The sequence below is a fragment of the Corylus avellana genome, chromosome ca4, assembly GCF_901000735.1.
Source record: "Corylus avellana chromosome ca4, CavTom2PMs-1.0".
NCBI classification, from domain to species: domain Eukaryota; kingdom Viridiplantae; phylum Streptophyta; class Magnoliopsida; order Fagales; family Betulaceae; genus Corylus; species Corylus avellana.
In genome coordinates, this window is record NC_081544.1 from 32,489,215 (window position 1) to 32,507,590 (window position 18,376).

The 18,376-nt window shown below is 35.8% G+C and overlaps 2 protein-coding genes and 1 long non-coding RNA gene across 4 annotated transcripts; 1 reads left to right on the top strand and 2 right to left on the bottom strand.

Annotated features, from left to right (window-relative positions):
- The first annotated feature begins 6,062 nt into the window (after positions 1–6,062).
- LOC132179775 (transcription factor MYB124) lies at positions 6,063–12,437 on the top strand. 2 transcript variants are annotated; one of them, XM_059592545.1, is made up of 12 exons: positions 6,063–6,805; positions 6,900–6,946; positions 7,058–7,114; positions 7,262–7,334; positions 7,672–7,727; positions 7,844–8,023; positions 8,111–8,292; positions 8,523–8,671; positions 9,072–9,217; positions 9,334–9,554; positions 9,660–9,805; positions 11,698–12,437. In XM_059592545.1, the coding sequence occupies exons 1-12, from the start codon at positions 6,716–6,718 to the stop codon at positions 11,806–11,808; spliced, it is 1,458 nt and encodes a 485-aa protein (XP_059448528.1). In that variant the 5' UTR covers positions 6,063–6,715; the 3' UTR covers positions 11,809–12,437. The 2 variants fall into 2 exon arrangements, with proteins under 2 accessions (XP_059448528.1, XP_059448529.1); XM_059592546.1 differs by having other exon boundaries at positions 8,526–8,671.
- Positions 8,267–13,057, bottom strand: LOC132179776 (uncharacterized). The gene is made up of 3 exons (XR_009439966.1): positions 12,809–13,057; positions 12,452–12,502; positions 8,267–8,350 (listed from the first exon to the last, which is right to left on the bottom strand). It is a non-coding gene; the product is annotated as an uncharacterized LOC132179776 (long non-coding RNA).
- An 826-nt stretch (positions 13,058–13,883) lies between these two features.
- LOC132177726 (UDP-galactose/UDP-glucose transporter 3) lies at positions 13,884–18,376 on the bottom strand. Its single transcript, XM_059590167.1, has 7 exons — positions 17,974–18,376; positions 17,267–17,364; positions 17,025–17,155; positions 16,761–16,791; positions 15,687–15,790; positions 15,425–15,546; positions 13,884–14,562 (listed from the first exon to the last, which is right to left on the bottom strand). Exons 1-7 carry the CDS (start codon positions 18,075–18,077, stop codon positions 14,154–14,156), a joined length of 999 nt encoding a protein of 332 aa, XP_059446150.1. The 5' UTR covers positions 18,078–18,376; the 3' UTR covers positions 13,884–14,153.

Consider the following 18,376-nt stretch of genomic DNA (forward strand, 5'->3'; position numbering starts at 1 on the left):
AAAAATTTATTTTTTATTTGTTTAAATATTAAATAATATTTTATTATTACTTTTTGTTAATGGGACAAGTGTCCCATTTGTGACAAAAATCCTAGTTATGAACTGGAGAGGATTCTATATCAATTCCTGGATTGAGATCTCCTCTAATTACTCAAAATTAGAGAATCTCATGTTACAAAATCGTGACCCTTCATTTTAAATCCAATAGACTATAAAATGCTACTTGCTTTTGTATAACCTATGCATTAAATTTTGATTTTAGGCTAGCTTTTGTTTTACCAAGGATTAAATGATTTTATATATATACTATTGGATTTAAAATTAAGGGATACAATTTCGTAACATAAGAATCTCCAATTTTGAGTAATTGGAGGGGATCTCAATCTCCAATTCCTTGAGGTAGCTTCTTCATTAAATTTCCTTAATAAATGTTGAAACATGGCTTATTTTAGACGCTTAAATGAGGTGAAAGACTGAATGAATTTGATAATCTCAATCAATTCATTAGAGCATCTTCAGCAGTGTAGCTAAAATTGAGATAGTAGCTACATTTAGCTATTTTTGCCATTTTTTTTTGCTCAAACAGAATAGTTTCATATTAGCTATTATACCTTAACTGCTACCGTGAATAGCTTCATATTACTATTCACTGTAGCACACTAGATTGTTGAATATAATATTATTTCCACAGTATTTTCTCTCTCTCCCTCAGCGTTTCTCTCTCTTCTCTCCCCTCTCAACGTTTCTTTCTCTTCTCTCTTCTCGGTTCATTAATTTATGATACAAATTCAAGTCTTTTGAATCACTAAAAACTCCCCAAAAAAAATTGGCTGGCCATGGGGGGTTTGGGTTGAGAGGGAATAGCTGGTCATGAGAGGTTTGGGTTTGGGTTGAGAGGTAAGAGAGAGAGAGAGGGAGAGAGAGAGGGAGAGAAAAGTGAAAAAATAAAATAAAAAAAGATTAAAAAATAATATTTTTTTTTTAAAATGACAAATAATCTGTTGGAGTTGGTATTAAAAAATGAGTAGTTAAAATAAAAAATTGTGTTTTTTAACTAGGTAGAATACCTCTTAGTGCTGTCTGCTGAGATGCTCTTAAATGTATGAAACAAACATTTTTTGACACCTCATATGGGACCCGATACGACAAATACAATAAAGCTGTGATATACCACGTGCAATTAGTCAAAGGCTACGAAAACGCGTTAGGAAATTAGAAGAAATTCTATGATCTTCTACATTAAATACAAGTTAATAGGGACAAATGAAAGATAGGGAGAGATTAAGTTTCGTGTTCAATCAGCAGCCGAAAAATGACAAAATTAAGGCATAAAGGGAGGGGAAATGAGAGGGAGGATTTTTCTTTTTTGAAAATAAGGGTTCATGGGGTTTGAACTTTTAAAAGTTGGGGGCCGGGGGTGTAGCAAAATTAGCTTTTGCATAGGGTTCCACAAGGTCGGTCTTTTTCTGGGTCGTCTTGCCCTTTGATGGCTGCTTGTGGGACAAATATCACCGACCCCTCCTCCACAATCCCTCGTGCCCTCTTCTCCTATTCTCCACCACCACTATCCCTTTTAATTCTACATTTTCTTTTTTTCTTCCAGATTCCCTCTCGAAAAAGCATAGGTTTTGTGTACACGTCAATTGCCATTCATATGTATTATCTCATCATCTCTGAAACAGTACACCAAGACTACTAAATAGGCCGAATTTTTCCACTTGAATCGATGCCTCTTTTTTGGCGGGAGATTTCGCTGTCAAAGAAAGAGACCAGTGAAAGATGGCCATTTCTAGTTTATTTCCACTATAAATGGGTAGGGGCCGGGCGGTGGGGGCTCCACCATTTCAACATTTCAAAAGCTAAGTACACACGGTTGCCCTTTCTTTAATTCCACGTGCCAGACGCGTGTCTTGTCCACGTGGCATGGCAAACTGGTAGGTAAAACCGTTTGGTTAAAAGGGGTTTATGTATGTGAAACTGTGCGAGCTGGTGGTCTCCATGGTCGGTTATAATACATATATGCTTACAACCCTATAAACTGTGAAGCGGTGTGGGTTTTAACTTTCTTTTTTTTACTTTTAGACTTAAGATATTGTTAATAGTGACAGAAAAGTAGTATAATTGCTGGCGTGACCAAAAGGACCAAGATCAAATTGGGAGAGTTTCCCTAATTAATTTTTCAGATTAATTATAATACTATCTTTGGACGGCTAGGTTAGGAAATAGGCCCACGCCATGTTTTAGATTTAATTAATATATATAAAAAAATAAAAAATAATAAAAAATTGAAGTTTAAATATTAGTTAGGTTTGAGTCACTTCAGTGAGAGAATTGTGTGGGGTTAGCCCCCACTATTTTTCTCATATTTATAGAATATTTACTTTGAATTACACGCTAATGCTAGTCCAAATCAATGGGCATCTAGAGAAGGCTCCATATCGTCGGTCATAAAAGGTGGACAATGGATATAGACTTCCCCCCTTCATCTTTCCTTTCTTTATGTTTTTTTTTTTTTTTTTCCCTGTTTAAATTCGGGAGTCGGTTAAATATTGAGCAGTCCGTTTACGCAAGTGTCCTCATTTTCTTTGCCATCTTCACCAACAAATTAGGTTAGCCATTAAGGCTGACTTTTGAACAATGGGTTTTGAATTTCTATTCATTGACTGAATTTCTTGAAGTTTTACCAGGCTAGTCAGTAGACAGGACAATCTAGGATTCTTTTACAACTTGTAAATACGTGTTAATATGTGATTGGTTGGTATTTTTTATTTGCTAATGTGACTCTAATCACATACTAATTAACTTGTGTTAACAAGTTAAAAAATAATTGTAAACTAATTGTAGATCTAAGATTAATTATCTAATTTTAGGAATGAGTATATATGTATATTGTTGCGTTGTAACTTGATTGGTTGGCAAATACTTCAAATTATGGAAGTGATCGTTATAATATATATAAAGAAAATATATCAACTAGAGTTTAAATTGTGCAAAAGATCATTTCCATAACAACTACACGGGGGTCGTAGGAGTGACAATTAGGCCCCGTTTGATTTTCGGAATAGACCTTTGGATTGGACTAGCTAACACTAGGTATAGCTAGTCCTTTGTTTGGTAACACTCTATTCTTGGGAATAGTATATTCTCATGTGACTATTAATCCCATACACACAGGGTTAGCTAAGCCACTAAAAAATGAGTGGCTTAGCTAATCATTTCCTGTGAGATTAAATTAATTGTGTAAATTGCCACAAAAAACCCCACTTGTGGGATTAATTTTCGTTCTCTCTCTAAAATTAATTATGTAAATTTTAGGCCGTGAGTCATGTGTATAAGATCATATGAGTCCACCTGAATCTCCCCATTTAATTTAATGCTCCTCAGCCCTATCAGTCCCCTAACATGATATATTAAAATAAGTAGGTAACACGACCGAACTTTCATAATCCGTTTGATAAACAAAATTCTCAAGTATTGAGCATTAAAATTATGTTTTATACAAAAATATTGGCATAATAATTTACAATTATTGGGCATAAAAATGAATTACACTACCGAAGTTATATTTTTACAACTAAGAATGATCGAGCCATATATATATATATATATATATATATATATATATATATATACTTCATGTCTTCGTCACTAAATCCGAAGGCATTCAAGAATAGGCATGTAATTAAAATTAAGCAAATGATAGATATGAAGTTTGTGAATTAGGATCATCTCTAGTTAGACGTTAGTTATATTTTAAGGGTATTTTTGTCATCTTAAAAAATGAAAAGACAAAAATACCTTTAAAATATAACTAACTGGATAAGAAGATCGTGTTCCGAAGTTCGTGGCTTTCAAATCATAGTCACAAAACTTCAGATATAAAGTTATTGTGAAAATATCGTTTATGATGCAAGAAGTTGGTGAGAGAGCCACAAGGAGAAGGAGGATCGTGTGAACTTGCAACTAGGGGTGTAAACGAGTTGAGCTTGAATGGGTAGTACTTGCTCAAGCTTGGCTTGTTGAATTTTTTGTTAAGCTCGAGCTTGACATGAGCCCCATTTCATGTACAAGCTTGGCTCGTTAGGGTCGGTACCCTATCCAAGCTCAAACTCGAACTCGAACTCGACTTCTTGTACCAGATTATTTAAATTTTGTATTGAAGTATAAAATAAAATAAACTAAAAAAATCAAAGAAACAGAATAAACAAATTTTATTAATGACATAATTAAGTATAATAATTTTCCATTCAATCATATTAATTACAATTTAAATTGCTGATTCAATTAGCATTAGATACTTAATGGCTATCATTTAAGATATGACCATATGATTAATTTTTATTATTAAATTATATACTATATAAGTTATTTTTATTAATTAATATATATACACATATTTATGAATTAATATGTAAATATATAAATATATACGAGTCGTACTAACGAGCGAGCCAAGTTTTATATGGGTATGTGATGTTTAATAATAGAGTATAGTTTCATGTCCACGAACGACTCATTTAATAACTGAGTCGCGCATAAGCTAAGCTTTATCAAGCCGAGCCCGAGCGAGCTTATGAGTAACTTTGTTTGTTTACAACCCTACTTGCAACTGCATGGTGGCATAGCAGGGGTGTGGGTTTTAGTTCATTGTTCACAACCAGGGAAGAGTGAAAGTTTCAAGAGACGAGATATGAGCAAGAGAGAGATGAGCAATTCTGACATGTGAGTTGAGAGTGAGGGTTTTGATTTTTTGGTCTCAAGTCTTTAGGGTTTTGATTTTCTAGTAGTAAAAACAAAATTTACTTTATACGGGTTATGCAGGTCATCTGTTGGTTAAGCGAGTTGATCCGAAATTGACTATTTATTAATCGTGTTTAATCGAATTAACCGAATTTGATCTGAATAATATTTTATTAAATTTTAATTCGTTAATTTCATGTTGAATTCGTATTAAACTAGCGGGTCATATTAAAAATTATGTTAAAAATTACGAGCCTTACATGTGGGAGGGGGTGATGGCCTTTAAAAAAAATATTTGGAAGGTTAATAAATATAATTAAAAACCTTTTGAGAAGATTTCTAATACCCAACCAATGACAGCAATGCTCTTAAATTCTTGCATCAAATAATTGTTGCTTGTCTCTCACTTCGGACACTCATGTGAATTTCAATTAATTATAAACTCTTAATTATTTCACTAATTATTAGCTCTAAATCAATTCGTAAATGACTTTTGTAGTATTTCAAGCATTTTTTTTTAAAAAAATAATAATAATGTTGGAGATAAATTATTATTTCAGATTAAAAATTAATAAAAATAACTAAGAAAAATGGAGTAATATACATTGGCGTAGCATTAGCTCCCCACCGTAGCAAAAAATTTGAACTTTCAAAACTCGAATTGACATTCACATACCACACACACACAACATGACGATCAGAGACGGCTAGAAAGCGCCTAGAGCGTGAACCAAAAATATTCACACAATTGTACAACCCCATTCCAATCGCGTGGGAACATACTCCCTAGCCAAACAGAAAAAGTTTACCGCTGCCAGACCTGACCCCACACACAACTTCCCCAATCGCAACAGAGCGTTCAGTGGCACGCCCTCAACAGCGCGTGGAGACCGGCAATAGAGCTTGCTGATTGGAACCAAAACAGGCATTGAATTGGAAGGGAGAAATTGAGATGTGAAGGTTAGGTCACGAAGACCATCACGTCCCCTTTAAAAAAAACCAATTCAAAAACATTGCTGTAAATAAAAATAAAAACGAAAAAGGAATATAATATTAAAATAATAATTAAAAAAAACAGATAGTGTGCGTCTTTTCTGAGCAACGTGGGCATAGTCTACTCCACCATTCATTCATGTGTGAGATCTCTCATGGAATTCAGCGTTGTTTTCAAACTTCCCCTCATACCCGCGCACTAAAGCAAGAGGCCGTTGATTTATTTTAAATTATTATTATTATTATTATTATTATTGTTTTTTTTTTTCATATAATAAAATAAAATAAAATAAAAGCCGGTCTGTGCAAGCGAGTGTGAGATTCAAAAAGCTTGAAAGAGAAAGAGAGAGAGAGGGGAAACACAGAAACAGAAGAATCGGACAGGTCATCAATCCAGTCGTCCCCATCTCCGAAACTCTCAATCTCTACAGTCTCACTCCAAAGCAGAAGAGCAGAGATTTAGAGAACAAAGACGCGTCGTACCGTAGCGAGTTTCTATTCGTAACTCGTAGGAGTTGGAGTTTCTTATTAGATCCATTCTTTTGGATTATACGCAGGTTCGGAAAACGGTTTCTCGGATTTCGAGAAACAAAAAAGGAAAAAAGAAAAAAAAAAAAGAAAGAAAAAAACGAGAAGTATTTATCTCAATCTCTATTTATTTATCTGATTTTCGGTGGTGGTGAATTTGATTGAATCCAATATCCAGGAATAGAGAGAAGAAAGGTGGACTGAAAAGAAAAGGTAGAATCCAAGGCAATTTTTAGAGTGTATAGGGGAAGGGAGGGGAGGGGGGGCGGATAAATGGAGCTTTTGAGAGGGGGCTTTACGGTTCCGTTTGAACACAACAGTAGTCCGTAAAGGGAGAGGGAAAGAGAGGGAAGGGGACTGTTGCGCCATAAAGGCTTTGGCTTTAGCATGCGAGTCGGGGATCAATAAAAAGGAAGGGAGAGCGTCCAAGAAAGAAAGAGAGAGCGAATAAAAAATGCAAGACATGAAGAAGACGAAGCAGCAGCCGGTAGGCAACGAAGATTCCAAGAAGAAGGAGCGCCACATTGTTACGTGGACTCAAGAGGTCCCATTTTTTTCTTCTCTCTTTCTCTCTTCACTCTTAATATTCTTGGTTTTAAAACACTGGCTGATGTCATATAAGGTTGTGTGAGTTGCAGGAGGATGATATACTCCGCGAGCAAATTGGTCTTCATGGAACCGAGAAGTATGGATTTGATTTCCTCTCATTTCTTTTATCTGGGTGTGTTTTGTTTTCTTCTTTGAATCTAAGGCGATATTGATTTCGTGGTTGTATACTTGTATTGTGTGTAAGCAGTTGGGCGATTATTGCGTCCAAGTTCAAGGATAAGACGACGAGACAGTGCAGAAGAAGGTTAGTAAGTTGGATTGATAATGATATGATCCTCTGTTTCTTTGAAGACTCTGATCACTTTTTTTTTCTTTTTTTTTTTTAAAAAAAATTTATTTATTTTATTACTGGCTTAATCTTTTATGTTGGATAACAATTAATATTTTGCAGGTGGTACACATACTTGAATTCTGATTTCAAGAAAGGGGGGTGGTCGCCGGAGGAAGACATGCTCTTGTGCGAGGTAGTTGATGATGCTCTGATAAGTGAACTTCTGAGTGTACCACAATGTCACTGTTTAAGCATCTTTAATGATGCATATGAAGATGTTGATGTTGAAAGCAAATGTTACTTTCCTTCCACAATTGTTTGGCTGAAACACTGTTTTGCTATTACCATTTACCAGCACATAATTAAGATTGTAATGAAGGAAAACCTATACCAAGTACCGCTAAACCCTTTTGCGACTTTTATTGCTTCTCAAAAGCGAAACAGAGAAATACCCTTTACATTTTCAGTTTAGATAAGCATTAACCCTTTGTTGGATGTGGCTGTAATCTAATAATCATGGTGATCTGCAGGCTCAAAAGATATTTGGTAACAGATGGACAGAAATAGCAAAGGTGGTTTCAGGCAGGTAGATGAAGATTTCTTCCTCCCTTTGTGCAATAATAAATTAAAAAAAAAAAAAAAAAAAATCTCCATAGAGTATGCACAGTTAAAGTTTTATTCATCATGATGCTGCCTACGCAGAACGGATAATGCTGTGAAAAACCGTTTCTCCACCCTGTGCAAGAAGAGAGCAAAATATGAAGCCTTAGCAAAAGAGAATGCCAGTTCGTACATCAATCCAAACAACAAAAGGGTTTTATCCCAAAATGGGTTCAATTCAGATGGAACTCCAGAAATTGCAGCACCTATAAAGAAGATGAGGTACAGTGACGTTGAATATATACATAAAAAATGTCACTAACAATTTGTGCCTAACATAGTAGAACTCATTCTTTTGGCAAAATCCAGGAGGACCTACATCTCTGATCTCACTGAAAATTACAACTTAAGAGACAGAGCACACAAGCCAAGTGGAACGATGAATCAGCAGTTAAGGGCTCCTTTTGCTGTTTTAGTTCAGAACTTCCACAATGTGAATGACTTGCCCGCACAACTTCAAGCCGACAACGCCAAGGAAGTCCTCAAGAATGGTAATTCACCTCACATAAAAGATTTTTTGTTTAGTCCTTCAGATTGCTTTAAGGAAACCTGAGAAACACAGTAGGAGAAAGAGTATTGAGAATAGGACATCATTTTTCAATTTAGCTGACAAAATGTTGGTCTATTTTTCACCATGAAAATTCTGTTTTCCGTTGGTTGTTTGTTTTCCTCTATCAAGCATTTATTTGAACTTACTATTACTCTCCATTTTATCCAAAAGCAGTTCAGAATGACAAGATTCAGGGAACATTTCTCAAAAAAGATGACCCAAAGATAACTGCTTTGATGCAACAAGCAGAATTGCTCAGTTCACTTGCAGTAAAAGTTAATACAGAGAATACAGACCAGAGTCTTGAAAATGCTTGGAAGGTTAGACATAATTTTGCATTTGCTTTGATTTCAGCTATCAGCATCCAATGTTCTTCTCTAGGAATGGTCCACAACGTTGGACAGTGCCAATATTAAATCACGTATGGTTCACATGCATTGGATTAAACTGTTAGTTCAGTCCCTAACATCGATTAAAGCAATGCTTTTTTTTTTCTTTGTCATTCGTATGGCCCAAATCATTCTAAATGAGAATAAGCTCATCATCATATTAGTTGAGTTTTGGTTGAAATCTTTTGATCTGTAGTATGGCCAAACCGCAAGGACATGCATATGAAAGAAATGTTAGATTGACTCCGTAAAACCCACATTAGAGCAGAGATTTAAATATGATATGCACAAGAGTTTTCATATTCTCTAATATTCATCAAATATGATATAGGTTCTTCAAGATTTCTTGAGCCGAAGCAAAGAAAGTGATATTCTCAGTTATAGAGTCCCTGATATTCACGATCTTCAACTCGAAGATATCAAGGACTTGTTAGAGGACTTAAGGAGTAGTGACGAGGGAATTCAACTATCATGGAGGTAATGCATATGGTGTGGACTAATATTCAAATTTAAGAAGGCATTTATTTTAGGATGAATGATTTGAGCAGATTTTACTCACTATCAACATCTAATTGATTATCATTATACTGTAGGCAACCTGATCTATATGATGAGTCTCCTGGCAGCTCTGAATACAGCACAGAGTCAACTTTCCTGGTGCATACAGCTAGTAATAAAACAGAACAAGCACAAGCTGAGATAGGTTCACTGCATCAAGATATCAGAACTGGGTCACAATCAATTCATATTGGAGAGCAAAAGGATGTTGGTGAATGTGAGAAAGGGGTTATTTTTGGTGCAACCACAAAGCAAGGTAATGAAATCTTATATGGGATACAAGGGCCTATAAGCTTTCTATTCTTATTATTTAAGATGCACTGAATTAAAATTACTGATAAAATATCTAATCTTATTGCAGGGATATTCATGTCCTGTGATGAACAACCAAATGATGATGGAGTTGTTTCTGCCTCATCAAGTACAGAGTTTGGTTCCCCTCTTCAAGTAACCCCATTGTTCAGATCATTAGCAGCAGGAATCCCCAGCCCAAAATTTTCAGAAAGTGTAAGTTATTCTAAAACTTTGATTTTACCATTAAAGCTATTAGTAATATGTTTTTTTATAGCCGCAGCATCAAAAGTTTCAGTAATTCAATTAGTAATAGTAGTAGGACTTCCAAGGCTGTAAACTATCAAGCAGACTGCAGCAAAAGTGGCAGTAGTAGTAACAGTTTGGGACTTACTGATTTGTAGCAGTAGTGTATGAAGTATCCCAGCAACTGAGACTCAGTATTTAGCCACTATAAAAAATACCAAGGGTTTAAGCTAAACAGTTAAGACTTTTAGTGTACTTTTTGTCAGGCCAATGGTAGCTGTGGTAGTTAGTGGAATTAGAGAAGGTATTGGTGGTTAGAATTTGTGCCTGCAAACTATGAACCTACTACTATTAGTAGCAGTAGTTGAAAAAGGACTTCATGTGTCTGGTGTTCATGGACATATTAGTACAATTTAATCTACTGATAATGAAGCCAATAATTGTACAGTAGCAGCAACAGTTGTAACCATTTCAGTATATGGCAAACCTTACTTTTGGGGCTTCCAAGTTAAACCTGGCGAAAATTTGGAACTTTATATAAGTTAAGCTCTAGAGACTACTACTATTCTAAGAATGAGAAAATTATGAATCAAATATTGTGAGGGACATTTTTCCGTGAAAGTGTGAGCAAGTTACTTATCCACCTTAATGTTAAGAATGCTCACTGCAGTTAAAAAGGGACCAGAAAGGGGGGTAGACACGAAACAGAAATTAGAGAAAAGATTTTGAAAATAAGGAAGGAGTATTTTTTTCAAAAAGTAACTCAACTAGTAACTTATTATTATGTTGGTGACTTGGATGAACTCGACTAAAATAGTTGCCTGCTTGGTTTTCTTTAATTACCAGGTGTCTTTTATAAATAATAAGATTACTGCAAATCCTGTAAAATGTAGGTGATGCATAGGTGACCCCAACAAGAATAGAAATAAATCATAAATAAGAACTCCATACTTTCATGTCCAAAAAAAAAAAAATAGAACTCCATACTTTTAACTATGGCCAAGATTTTGAAGTGCTAGCATATGCTTTTGATTATTATTTGCACCAAACTTTTGTTTGAAATTAAAAAATTAGCACAATATTATAAAGCACAGCAGGTCTAAGAAGTTCTACCCCAACACTAAAATCAAGCTAACTTTGTTGCTTCTGTTATAATCCTTATAGATGATCTTATCACAGCTTCTGAGCTTTTTATGTATCTTCTATATTTCTGTATCCTAGTAGCCATAACTCTACCCCATTTTTTCTTCATATGTTCAACTGTACCTTTGTCTACCACAAATCAGCAAAATACTACACGGTATAAAAGCATAAAATAATGAAACAGCAAAATATCAAGACAGAAAATTAAGTTTTATATCTGAACAACCACCAAATTCCCTAGGCGCTTAGAGTTGTTTTCAGTTCTGTTGTGTGATGACCTATCTAGGTCATGTACATATGCGGAGAAACTCAGTTAGGCGAAGTGGGTCTGAGATGTTGCCTTGAACTAATCAATCTAGTGATCTACTGCACAACAAAGGAAACTGAGAGGATGATAGGTTGTTTACATCTAGCTAAAGCTTATTCCGTCCCTCCTCCTGGATAACACTCATTACACATTAGTGTGTTAATAAATGAAAAGGTGTCAAAACTCCATAATGTCCATCCCAAATTAAATAGTGTGGGCTCTGCCCCTTTGATGTATTGATAATTTCCTTTGTTCTCACAATGAGGGGGTGAAGAACAGGAGAATTGAGGAGGAGATCAGTTAGACTTGCCCTTATGATTTACTTTTTTCTACATATTTGTGTGTCTGTCTCAAAATTTGATCAAAGACTGACCACTTTCTTTTTTTTTTTTCTTTTTTCTTTTTTCTCCAGGAAAGGAGCTTCCTACTAAAAACACTTGGAATGGAGTCCCCTTCCCCCAACCCAAGTTCTAATCCTTCACAACCACCAACCTGCAAAAGAGCCCTTCTCCACAGTCTATAGCCAACCCTTCTGATTTACCTCACAATAGAAAATTTATATGCTCCAGATCCATTCTTGAGTTCTTGTCTTCTCGTTTGAGTTCAGTTTCTTAGGTTTGCAGCCATTCCGGCCTGAAATTTTACATAGGCATGTTGAGATCTGCATTCCAAGAGCCCCGGATCTAGAATGTTATGGTGCATTTTGCCATTCTCCAACACATCTAACGTGTTATGCATTTTTTCTTCCCTACCACAGTTACTACCTTGATACTCACATAAAATCCAGTGTGCTCGGTGTGTCACTTTTTTGTTTTTTTGTTTTTTCTCGTGCTATGTGGTTTTGGGTGTTCAAGTTTTTGGTCTTTATTTATGATTTGTACAGAACCTGTTATATAGTCCCTAGTCATTCAGAGTGTAAGTATATATCGGCAGCTCGCCTGTATCCCACCTAGGATATATGACGAAAGACACAGGAAAGAGGAGAAAAAAAAAAAAAAAAGTAAAGGAGAATTAACCAGTTGAAATGGATTCCTATATGTTGTTTTTGGGTGTGCAAAGGGTATAGAATAAGGCCTTATTTTTTATTTATTTCCCCCTGATTTCTGATGTAATGAAACTTAGTATGAATGGATTGCAAGTGTTTTCTGGTTTTGGTGTGCACATACCTCTTCTTGGCTATTTTTCTTCCTTAGATCAATGCAGTACCATGTATATATCTACACGAAATTGTAATAGAATGTGAGAATTCTGCAGCAGGAAGCACCAGACACATGCATACAAGGAAGCATCAAATACAAGTTTCAAATATAACCTCCCTTTCCCTTACGTTTCTTGCAAAGAACAAGAGAAAGGAAAAGAAAATGCCATGAGATGTTTGAGGTAGGAAGCCATAGTCTACCACATCATCTCATTTCTCCCAAAGAACCAGAGAGAGTATCAAATCAGAGAATTCATCCAAAGAAAGAAGCAGAGATTGGAGACTACGAAACTGAAGAGAGGAGGAAATGGAATGCCTTACTTACAGAGGGTATAGAGTGCGTGCCTTCAATTCTGGTCTGGCTGTGGAATTGGAGTGAAGACTCCTCTCTCTCTCTCTCTCTCTCTCTCTCTCTGTGTCTTCTCTTTGAGTTTTCTGCCGAGGAGGAAAGTCAATTGAAGAAGGTTTAAAAAACGTAGCTATTGGGGAAGATCAACCCACGGTGGGTGAGGGTAAGTGGAGGACAAGTATAATTATGACGAAAGCAAAAGCAATTGGTAAAAGTGGGAGGGAACTCTCTACAAAATAAAGCGCACTCATTTGCCGTCAACTTTCTCGAGGGAAGCTACTCTTTATTACTCTTTTAACGCTATTTTTGCCATGCAAAATGGTTTGACCCTTGCTGATAAGACCATCAACTGAGCATTGCAGCACACTGCAATCATGATTTGCCCACATGAACAAACAAATAAAATACAAAACAAAGCAAACATCTTCATTATTTGCCTTCTAAGTTCTAATCCACATAAAAGAAAAGAAAAAAAAAATCACAACCTTCCTTTCCTAGTACTCCCACCCAAGTTACCCAACCCATGTCCCAATCATCCAAGACCCAAACCACTAACACCACTTCAAGAATTGGTAGAGGTGCCCCTATCAATCATCGCCGTTTGGTGAGGTAAAATATGCCGTTTAGTGTAATGGAGCCTAGTTTGTTCTTTCGTAAAAAGCTTGGGATCAATTGTTGGGTATAAAGAGTGCATTAGGAGGGTTTAAGAGGTTGTCACTGTGAGAAGCCTGTGTGGTTATGTTATGTTATGTGTAATGGTTTTTTATTTGCTCTTTTTATATTGAATAGACAAAAAAAAAAAAAATTAAAAAAAAAAAATCAAATAATTGATGGATTATGTGCATAAATTGAGTGCTGAGGCAAGACAAGATTTAAATATTACGATAAATTAACACATATTTTAAAATATTAACCCAATAGAAAAAGGACGAATTTAGTGATTTAATTATTAAGGTGGCATGATATGTGTTTGCCTTGTCTTAATGGATACCATCGTGGCATACTCAAAACATTTTAAAATGGAATCAATCTGCCAGGCTTTATAAGAACGTACCAAAAACCTGTTTTAAGTTATCATTATTCCACTATTGATTACAAGATATATAGAAGTTTAACTAGCATGGGCAACAAGCGCATGACAGAACATTGTGCTTCTCGATAAAGAATCTACAATTATATTGACTGATTTTCGCAAGGATCATCTAAATTAGAAACCATCGAATTTTATGGTTACTATAAATGATATAGCAAAGACGGATAAAATGGCCAGAAAGGAAAAGGGGGAGAATGTTAAAAGTTCAAAAATGGTTACACTTTCTCTTCACATGGGCTTTCTCTTCTTCTGCGATCTCTGCAACTTCCTCCACTTGAGGTAGATCTGGTATGACAGCCCAGAGAACACCATGGCAACGCACCCCCATTGCTTTGGTGACAGGGGATTGCCGCTCAGCAGTGAAGAAACCACGATGCTCACAAACTTGCGGGTGGTGGTGATGGTGGTATTAGCAAGGGAGCCAAATCGGCTTATGGTAAGGAATATGAAATTCTGGCCCACTGCCCCACAAAGACAATAGAGGAAAATGTCCCATGCTGCCTCCGGATGCTGCTTGCAAAACTGGACCGCCTCGAATCCGATACCATGTGGCCAGCCAAACATGTAGATTAGGTTGTAAATGGTGCCCCATAAGTTCATTCCCAGCATAATATCCCAGGCACTTGTTTTTGGGTACCTAAGTCAGAGAAACCAATACAATTGAGAATTATCTTTATACCTTTTCAGATTGATTTGGTAAGCAAATGAGATAGCCTCAGTAATAGAAGTCAATTTGCACACTCCACGGAATAAAGGTGAAAACGAGGTGCATACTGCAGGAATTTCAGATCTGACGAGCAAACAACTGAAATATATTGAATGCTTCAAGTTGAAAGACACGCGAGTTCTATGAGATCATCTACCTAATTAAGCCTCAAATAAACCCCATCTTAGTTTCTTTTCCTATGCCAAATTATCGACTCATGTTCAACAAGTGGCTGTTTAAGGTGAACAGAACAATAGGTAGAAGAGCCAAGAGGGATGAAAGCCAACTTCTTGGCCAAAAAGTGAACTGGGAATTAGTGGTCTGGACCTACAATATGTAGGTAATTTTCTTTTGAGATTGGTTTATATTATTGTGATTTTGCTTAAAGATTTATTAACATCAATTTATCATGTTGAAGTAGACTTAAACCTTAAATTTTGTTAATTACAGGTAGAAGACAAAATGATAGAAATATAAGTAGCGCTCTAGTCATTTTGCTAACATTTCTATAGCAAATGACAGCCTTTTCACAAATTAATCAAGTTCTTACTTGGCAGGGAGGTACATAGATTTGGCCTTGAAAATTACCAACACATTGCTTTTCCAGTTAAATTACTTCTTTTTTTTTTTAATTATTATTATTGCTTTTTTCTTTGGTTGCTTATTGACTTTTACACCGGAAGAAAAAAATGAGAAAATGCAACAGTAAAATTACAATATCATATACAACCAATTGGTTGTACCTTGACAACGAATCAAATCAAAATTGGAGAAAAGGTTTTTCTTAACATACCTTGCAGTTATTGAATCCTGAGTAGCATTTGTAAATCCATCAAATGCCAGGTTTAGGGAACATAGTCCATATCCAAGAGGCGCATTCGGATGTGCCAGCTTGCTAATAGTCTTTGAACTAGTCTGAAATCAACCCATTAATAGATGAGACAAACAATAATAATCAGACAATCATTAACTCTTCCAAAGATGTCCTAAAACCTAAGCATGAAAAATTTAAGAAGGAAAAAAATAGTTGTTTTTAGCATAGGTATAATCATTACCTTTAAGAGTGCGAATGTAGATACTCCTCCAGCAACAAGAAAAGTACAAAGATACTCAGGAAGCGTGTATCTTATACCATAAACTAAAGTACCCATCAGCATTACTGCATATAAGTACGATATAACCATTAGTTATTCATACAGCATGGAAATATTAACCTCCTTGTACAAATAATCCACCCTCAATGGAACAAATAAACACTGCAAGAATAAATTCCTATGATATGTCACAAAATAAGAGGATCCACCTTGTGTGTACAATTATCTAACAGGAATGGGTATCAAGACTCAGTTTTTCATTAAACTAATGTGATTGATATCACCTCCAAGTTGCAGGAGAGTGAAGGGAAAGGATTTTGCTTTAGAACAGCATCATTGAGTACTTAATAAACTATCCAAAAGCACATGCATGATATTCATTATAGATCAGCTAATTTATGTGAATTGGAAACGAAAGAGCAAACTAAATAAAAAACTCAAACTAAGGTCACAAGATTTTGATAAAGGGGCCACCTCTTTCCAAATAAGGCATGAAATTCCACAGTATTCAGCACTATTTGGTATACAGCATGGTTTGGATTAACTACTTTTGCCACTTCAAGGCCTTAAAAAGTGTTAGGTGAAGGTGTCCAAACAAATCCCTAGGCCATAAACCTCATCTAAGTAGGAGAAATCACGGCATAAGTAATATTCTCCATCTTCCAAATTTTCCAAGGAACAATGACAGCACTAACATAATAAAAACCATTCTTTTCAAAAAGACTTTTAATATATCAAGTTCTATTTGGTATACTAGCTGAGCTCCAAATTTCTCTATTCCTTTCACCCAAGGTATCTATCTCATCAAACAAGAGGCCTTTAATCTAAGGAAGACAGAATATATACAGTTCATTAAGTCCTCTAATGGCAATCTTTCTTCCAACCAAAAGAAAAATAACAATCCTTCTCTTTCCTTTACAAGTTATAAACAGAAGGATTGAGGGACACATAGAATACAGTTTCACCAGTAAAACCACGCATAACATGCAGCATGCTTGTTTCAATTCAGCCTGTATAAACTTGTAAATGTCTCACCTGGAATCATTTTTGAGGATTTTGCCAGGACCTACAATTAATTAACAAAAACATCAATATTTACAGCAATAATCAAGAAATATGCATTTCAAGATACAATGATCAACTAATATTGCCACTGCTAAGTAGTATGAAAGCAAATAAAATTGAGAAATTCAAAACACTGATAGATTCAAAGAAACCAACAGCACATGTGGATGGTTGAGACTACCGATAACCCTTTCTTCCAAACATGAGAAAACCGTCGAATAAAGAGAAAAATACCTGAGCCGGGTAGCTGATGTACTTCAATGCTTCAATTCCCATAGCTGGACCAATTGTGTTGGTAATGCCAGCACTCCAGTATGTCCACCAAGGAGCACCGCCACTACTACCACTGGACCAAAGCTTTATCACTGTTCAAAACACAGGATAACAATGAAATTATATCTTCCATATATGCACTTCCTACAAGTAACATCTTAGCAAACAATAAACCCAAAAAATTAAGGTAAAGTGGAACTCACTTATATATGACCAGATTAAACATACTACATTCTGCGCCAAATTAAGGAATGAAAGGTGTTCGAACCTCTTCCCATCTGGACCGAATCGCTTGGTAGACCTATAATAGTGAGAAAAAAATTATACATTTTGGTGTATATATCATTGGTGGCAATCATATTGAAAAGTCCCAGTAAACTGTGTCGCAGAAGCATATACTAAATAAGCGTTTTATTAGAGCAATGCAGATTAAGAATCTCAAATAAAAAGTTTTAAGAACCAAAATTAGGAACTTTTTATGTTCGGCATTGATTAAAAAAAAAAGCCTTAGAAGAAACTTCGTTCAAATCACGCGATTGCTGTACAAGCATAAATTTTAAGGCACAAATTTTTTACTGTAATTGCCTGTGAATGCAGGAAACTAAAATCCGAGCGTCGCTAGCCTTAATTAATAAGATTGTATAGAATTCGATAAAGAAAATCACATTTTGCGCATCAGTTAATTTAAACTCTATAAGTAGCTCTAAATCTATGCGAAATTGAATTCAACCTCAACACCATAACAATTACTACCCCTAAAATCACAATGAGCACCGCGTGATCTGGACGATCTCCAAACACAATGTCACTTGCGCTCACCCGGTTTTCTATAAGGGATCGGCTCAGCAATATATAATCAAAGCAAAATTTCCGTAAAAAAAAAAGAAAAAGAAAGAAACAAGAGACTTACAGAGTTTCCTGAAGAACACCTTGATAGATATAGGCAGACCAAATGCCAGCAACGCAAAAGCCCAACACTAGTACACGGCGGAGTCCGGCGCCGTGAGCTTCCATTTACTGTCGCCGGAGACCACTCAGATCCGGCGGATTTTCCTTTTAATTTTTTTTTTAAAAAAATAATTTTCAATGATAAATTAGAGACAAAGGAGAAGAATGCGCGAGAGATCAGAAGCAAAGTGCGGGGATAGTGAAAAAGGAACAATGCAAAATTGGAAATAAATGTGAACGAAGACGTTGATATAACGAGAAGTGGGAGCGCGAAGCTACGTAGAATTTCCACGTGGACGTTTGTTATTGGTTTGGTGACTCTGGCTGGCGTTTCTCATTGGCTGCACAAACGCGGAGCTCTCTTT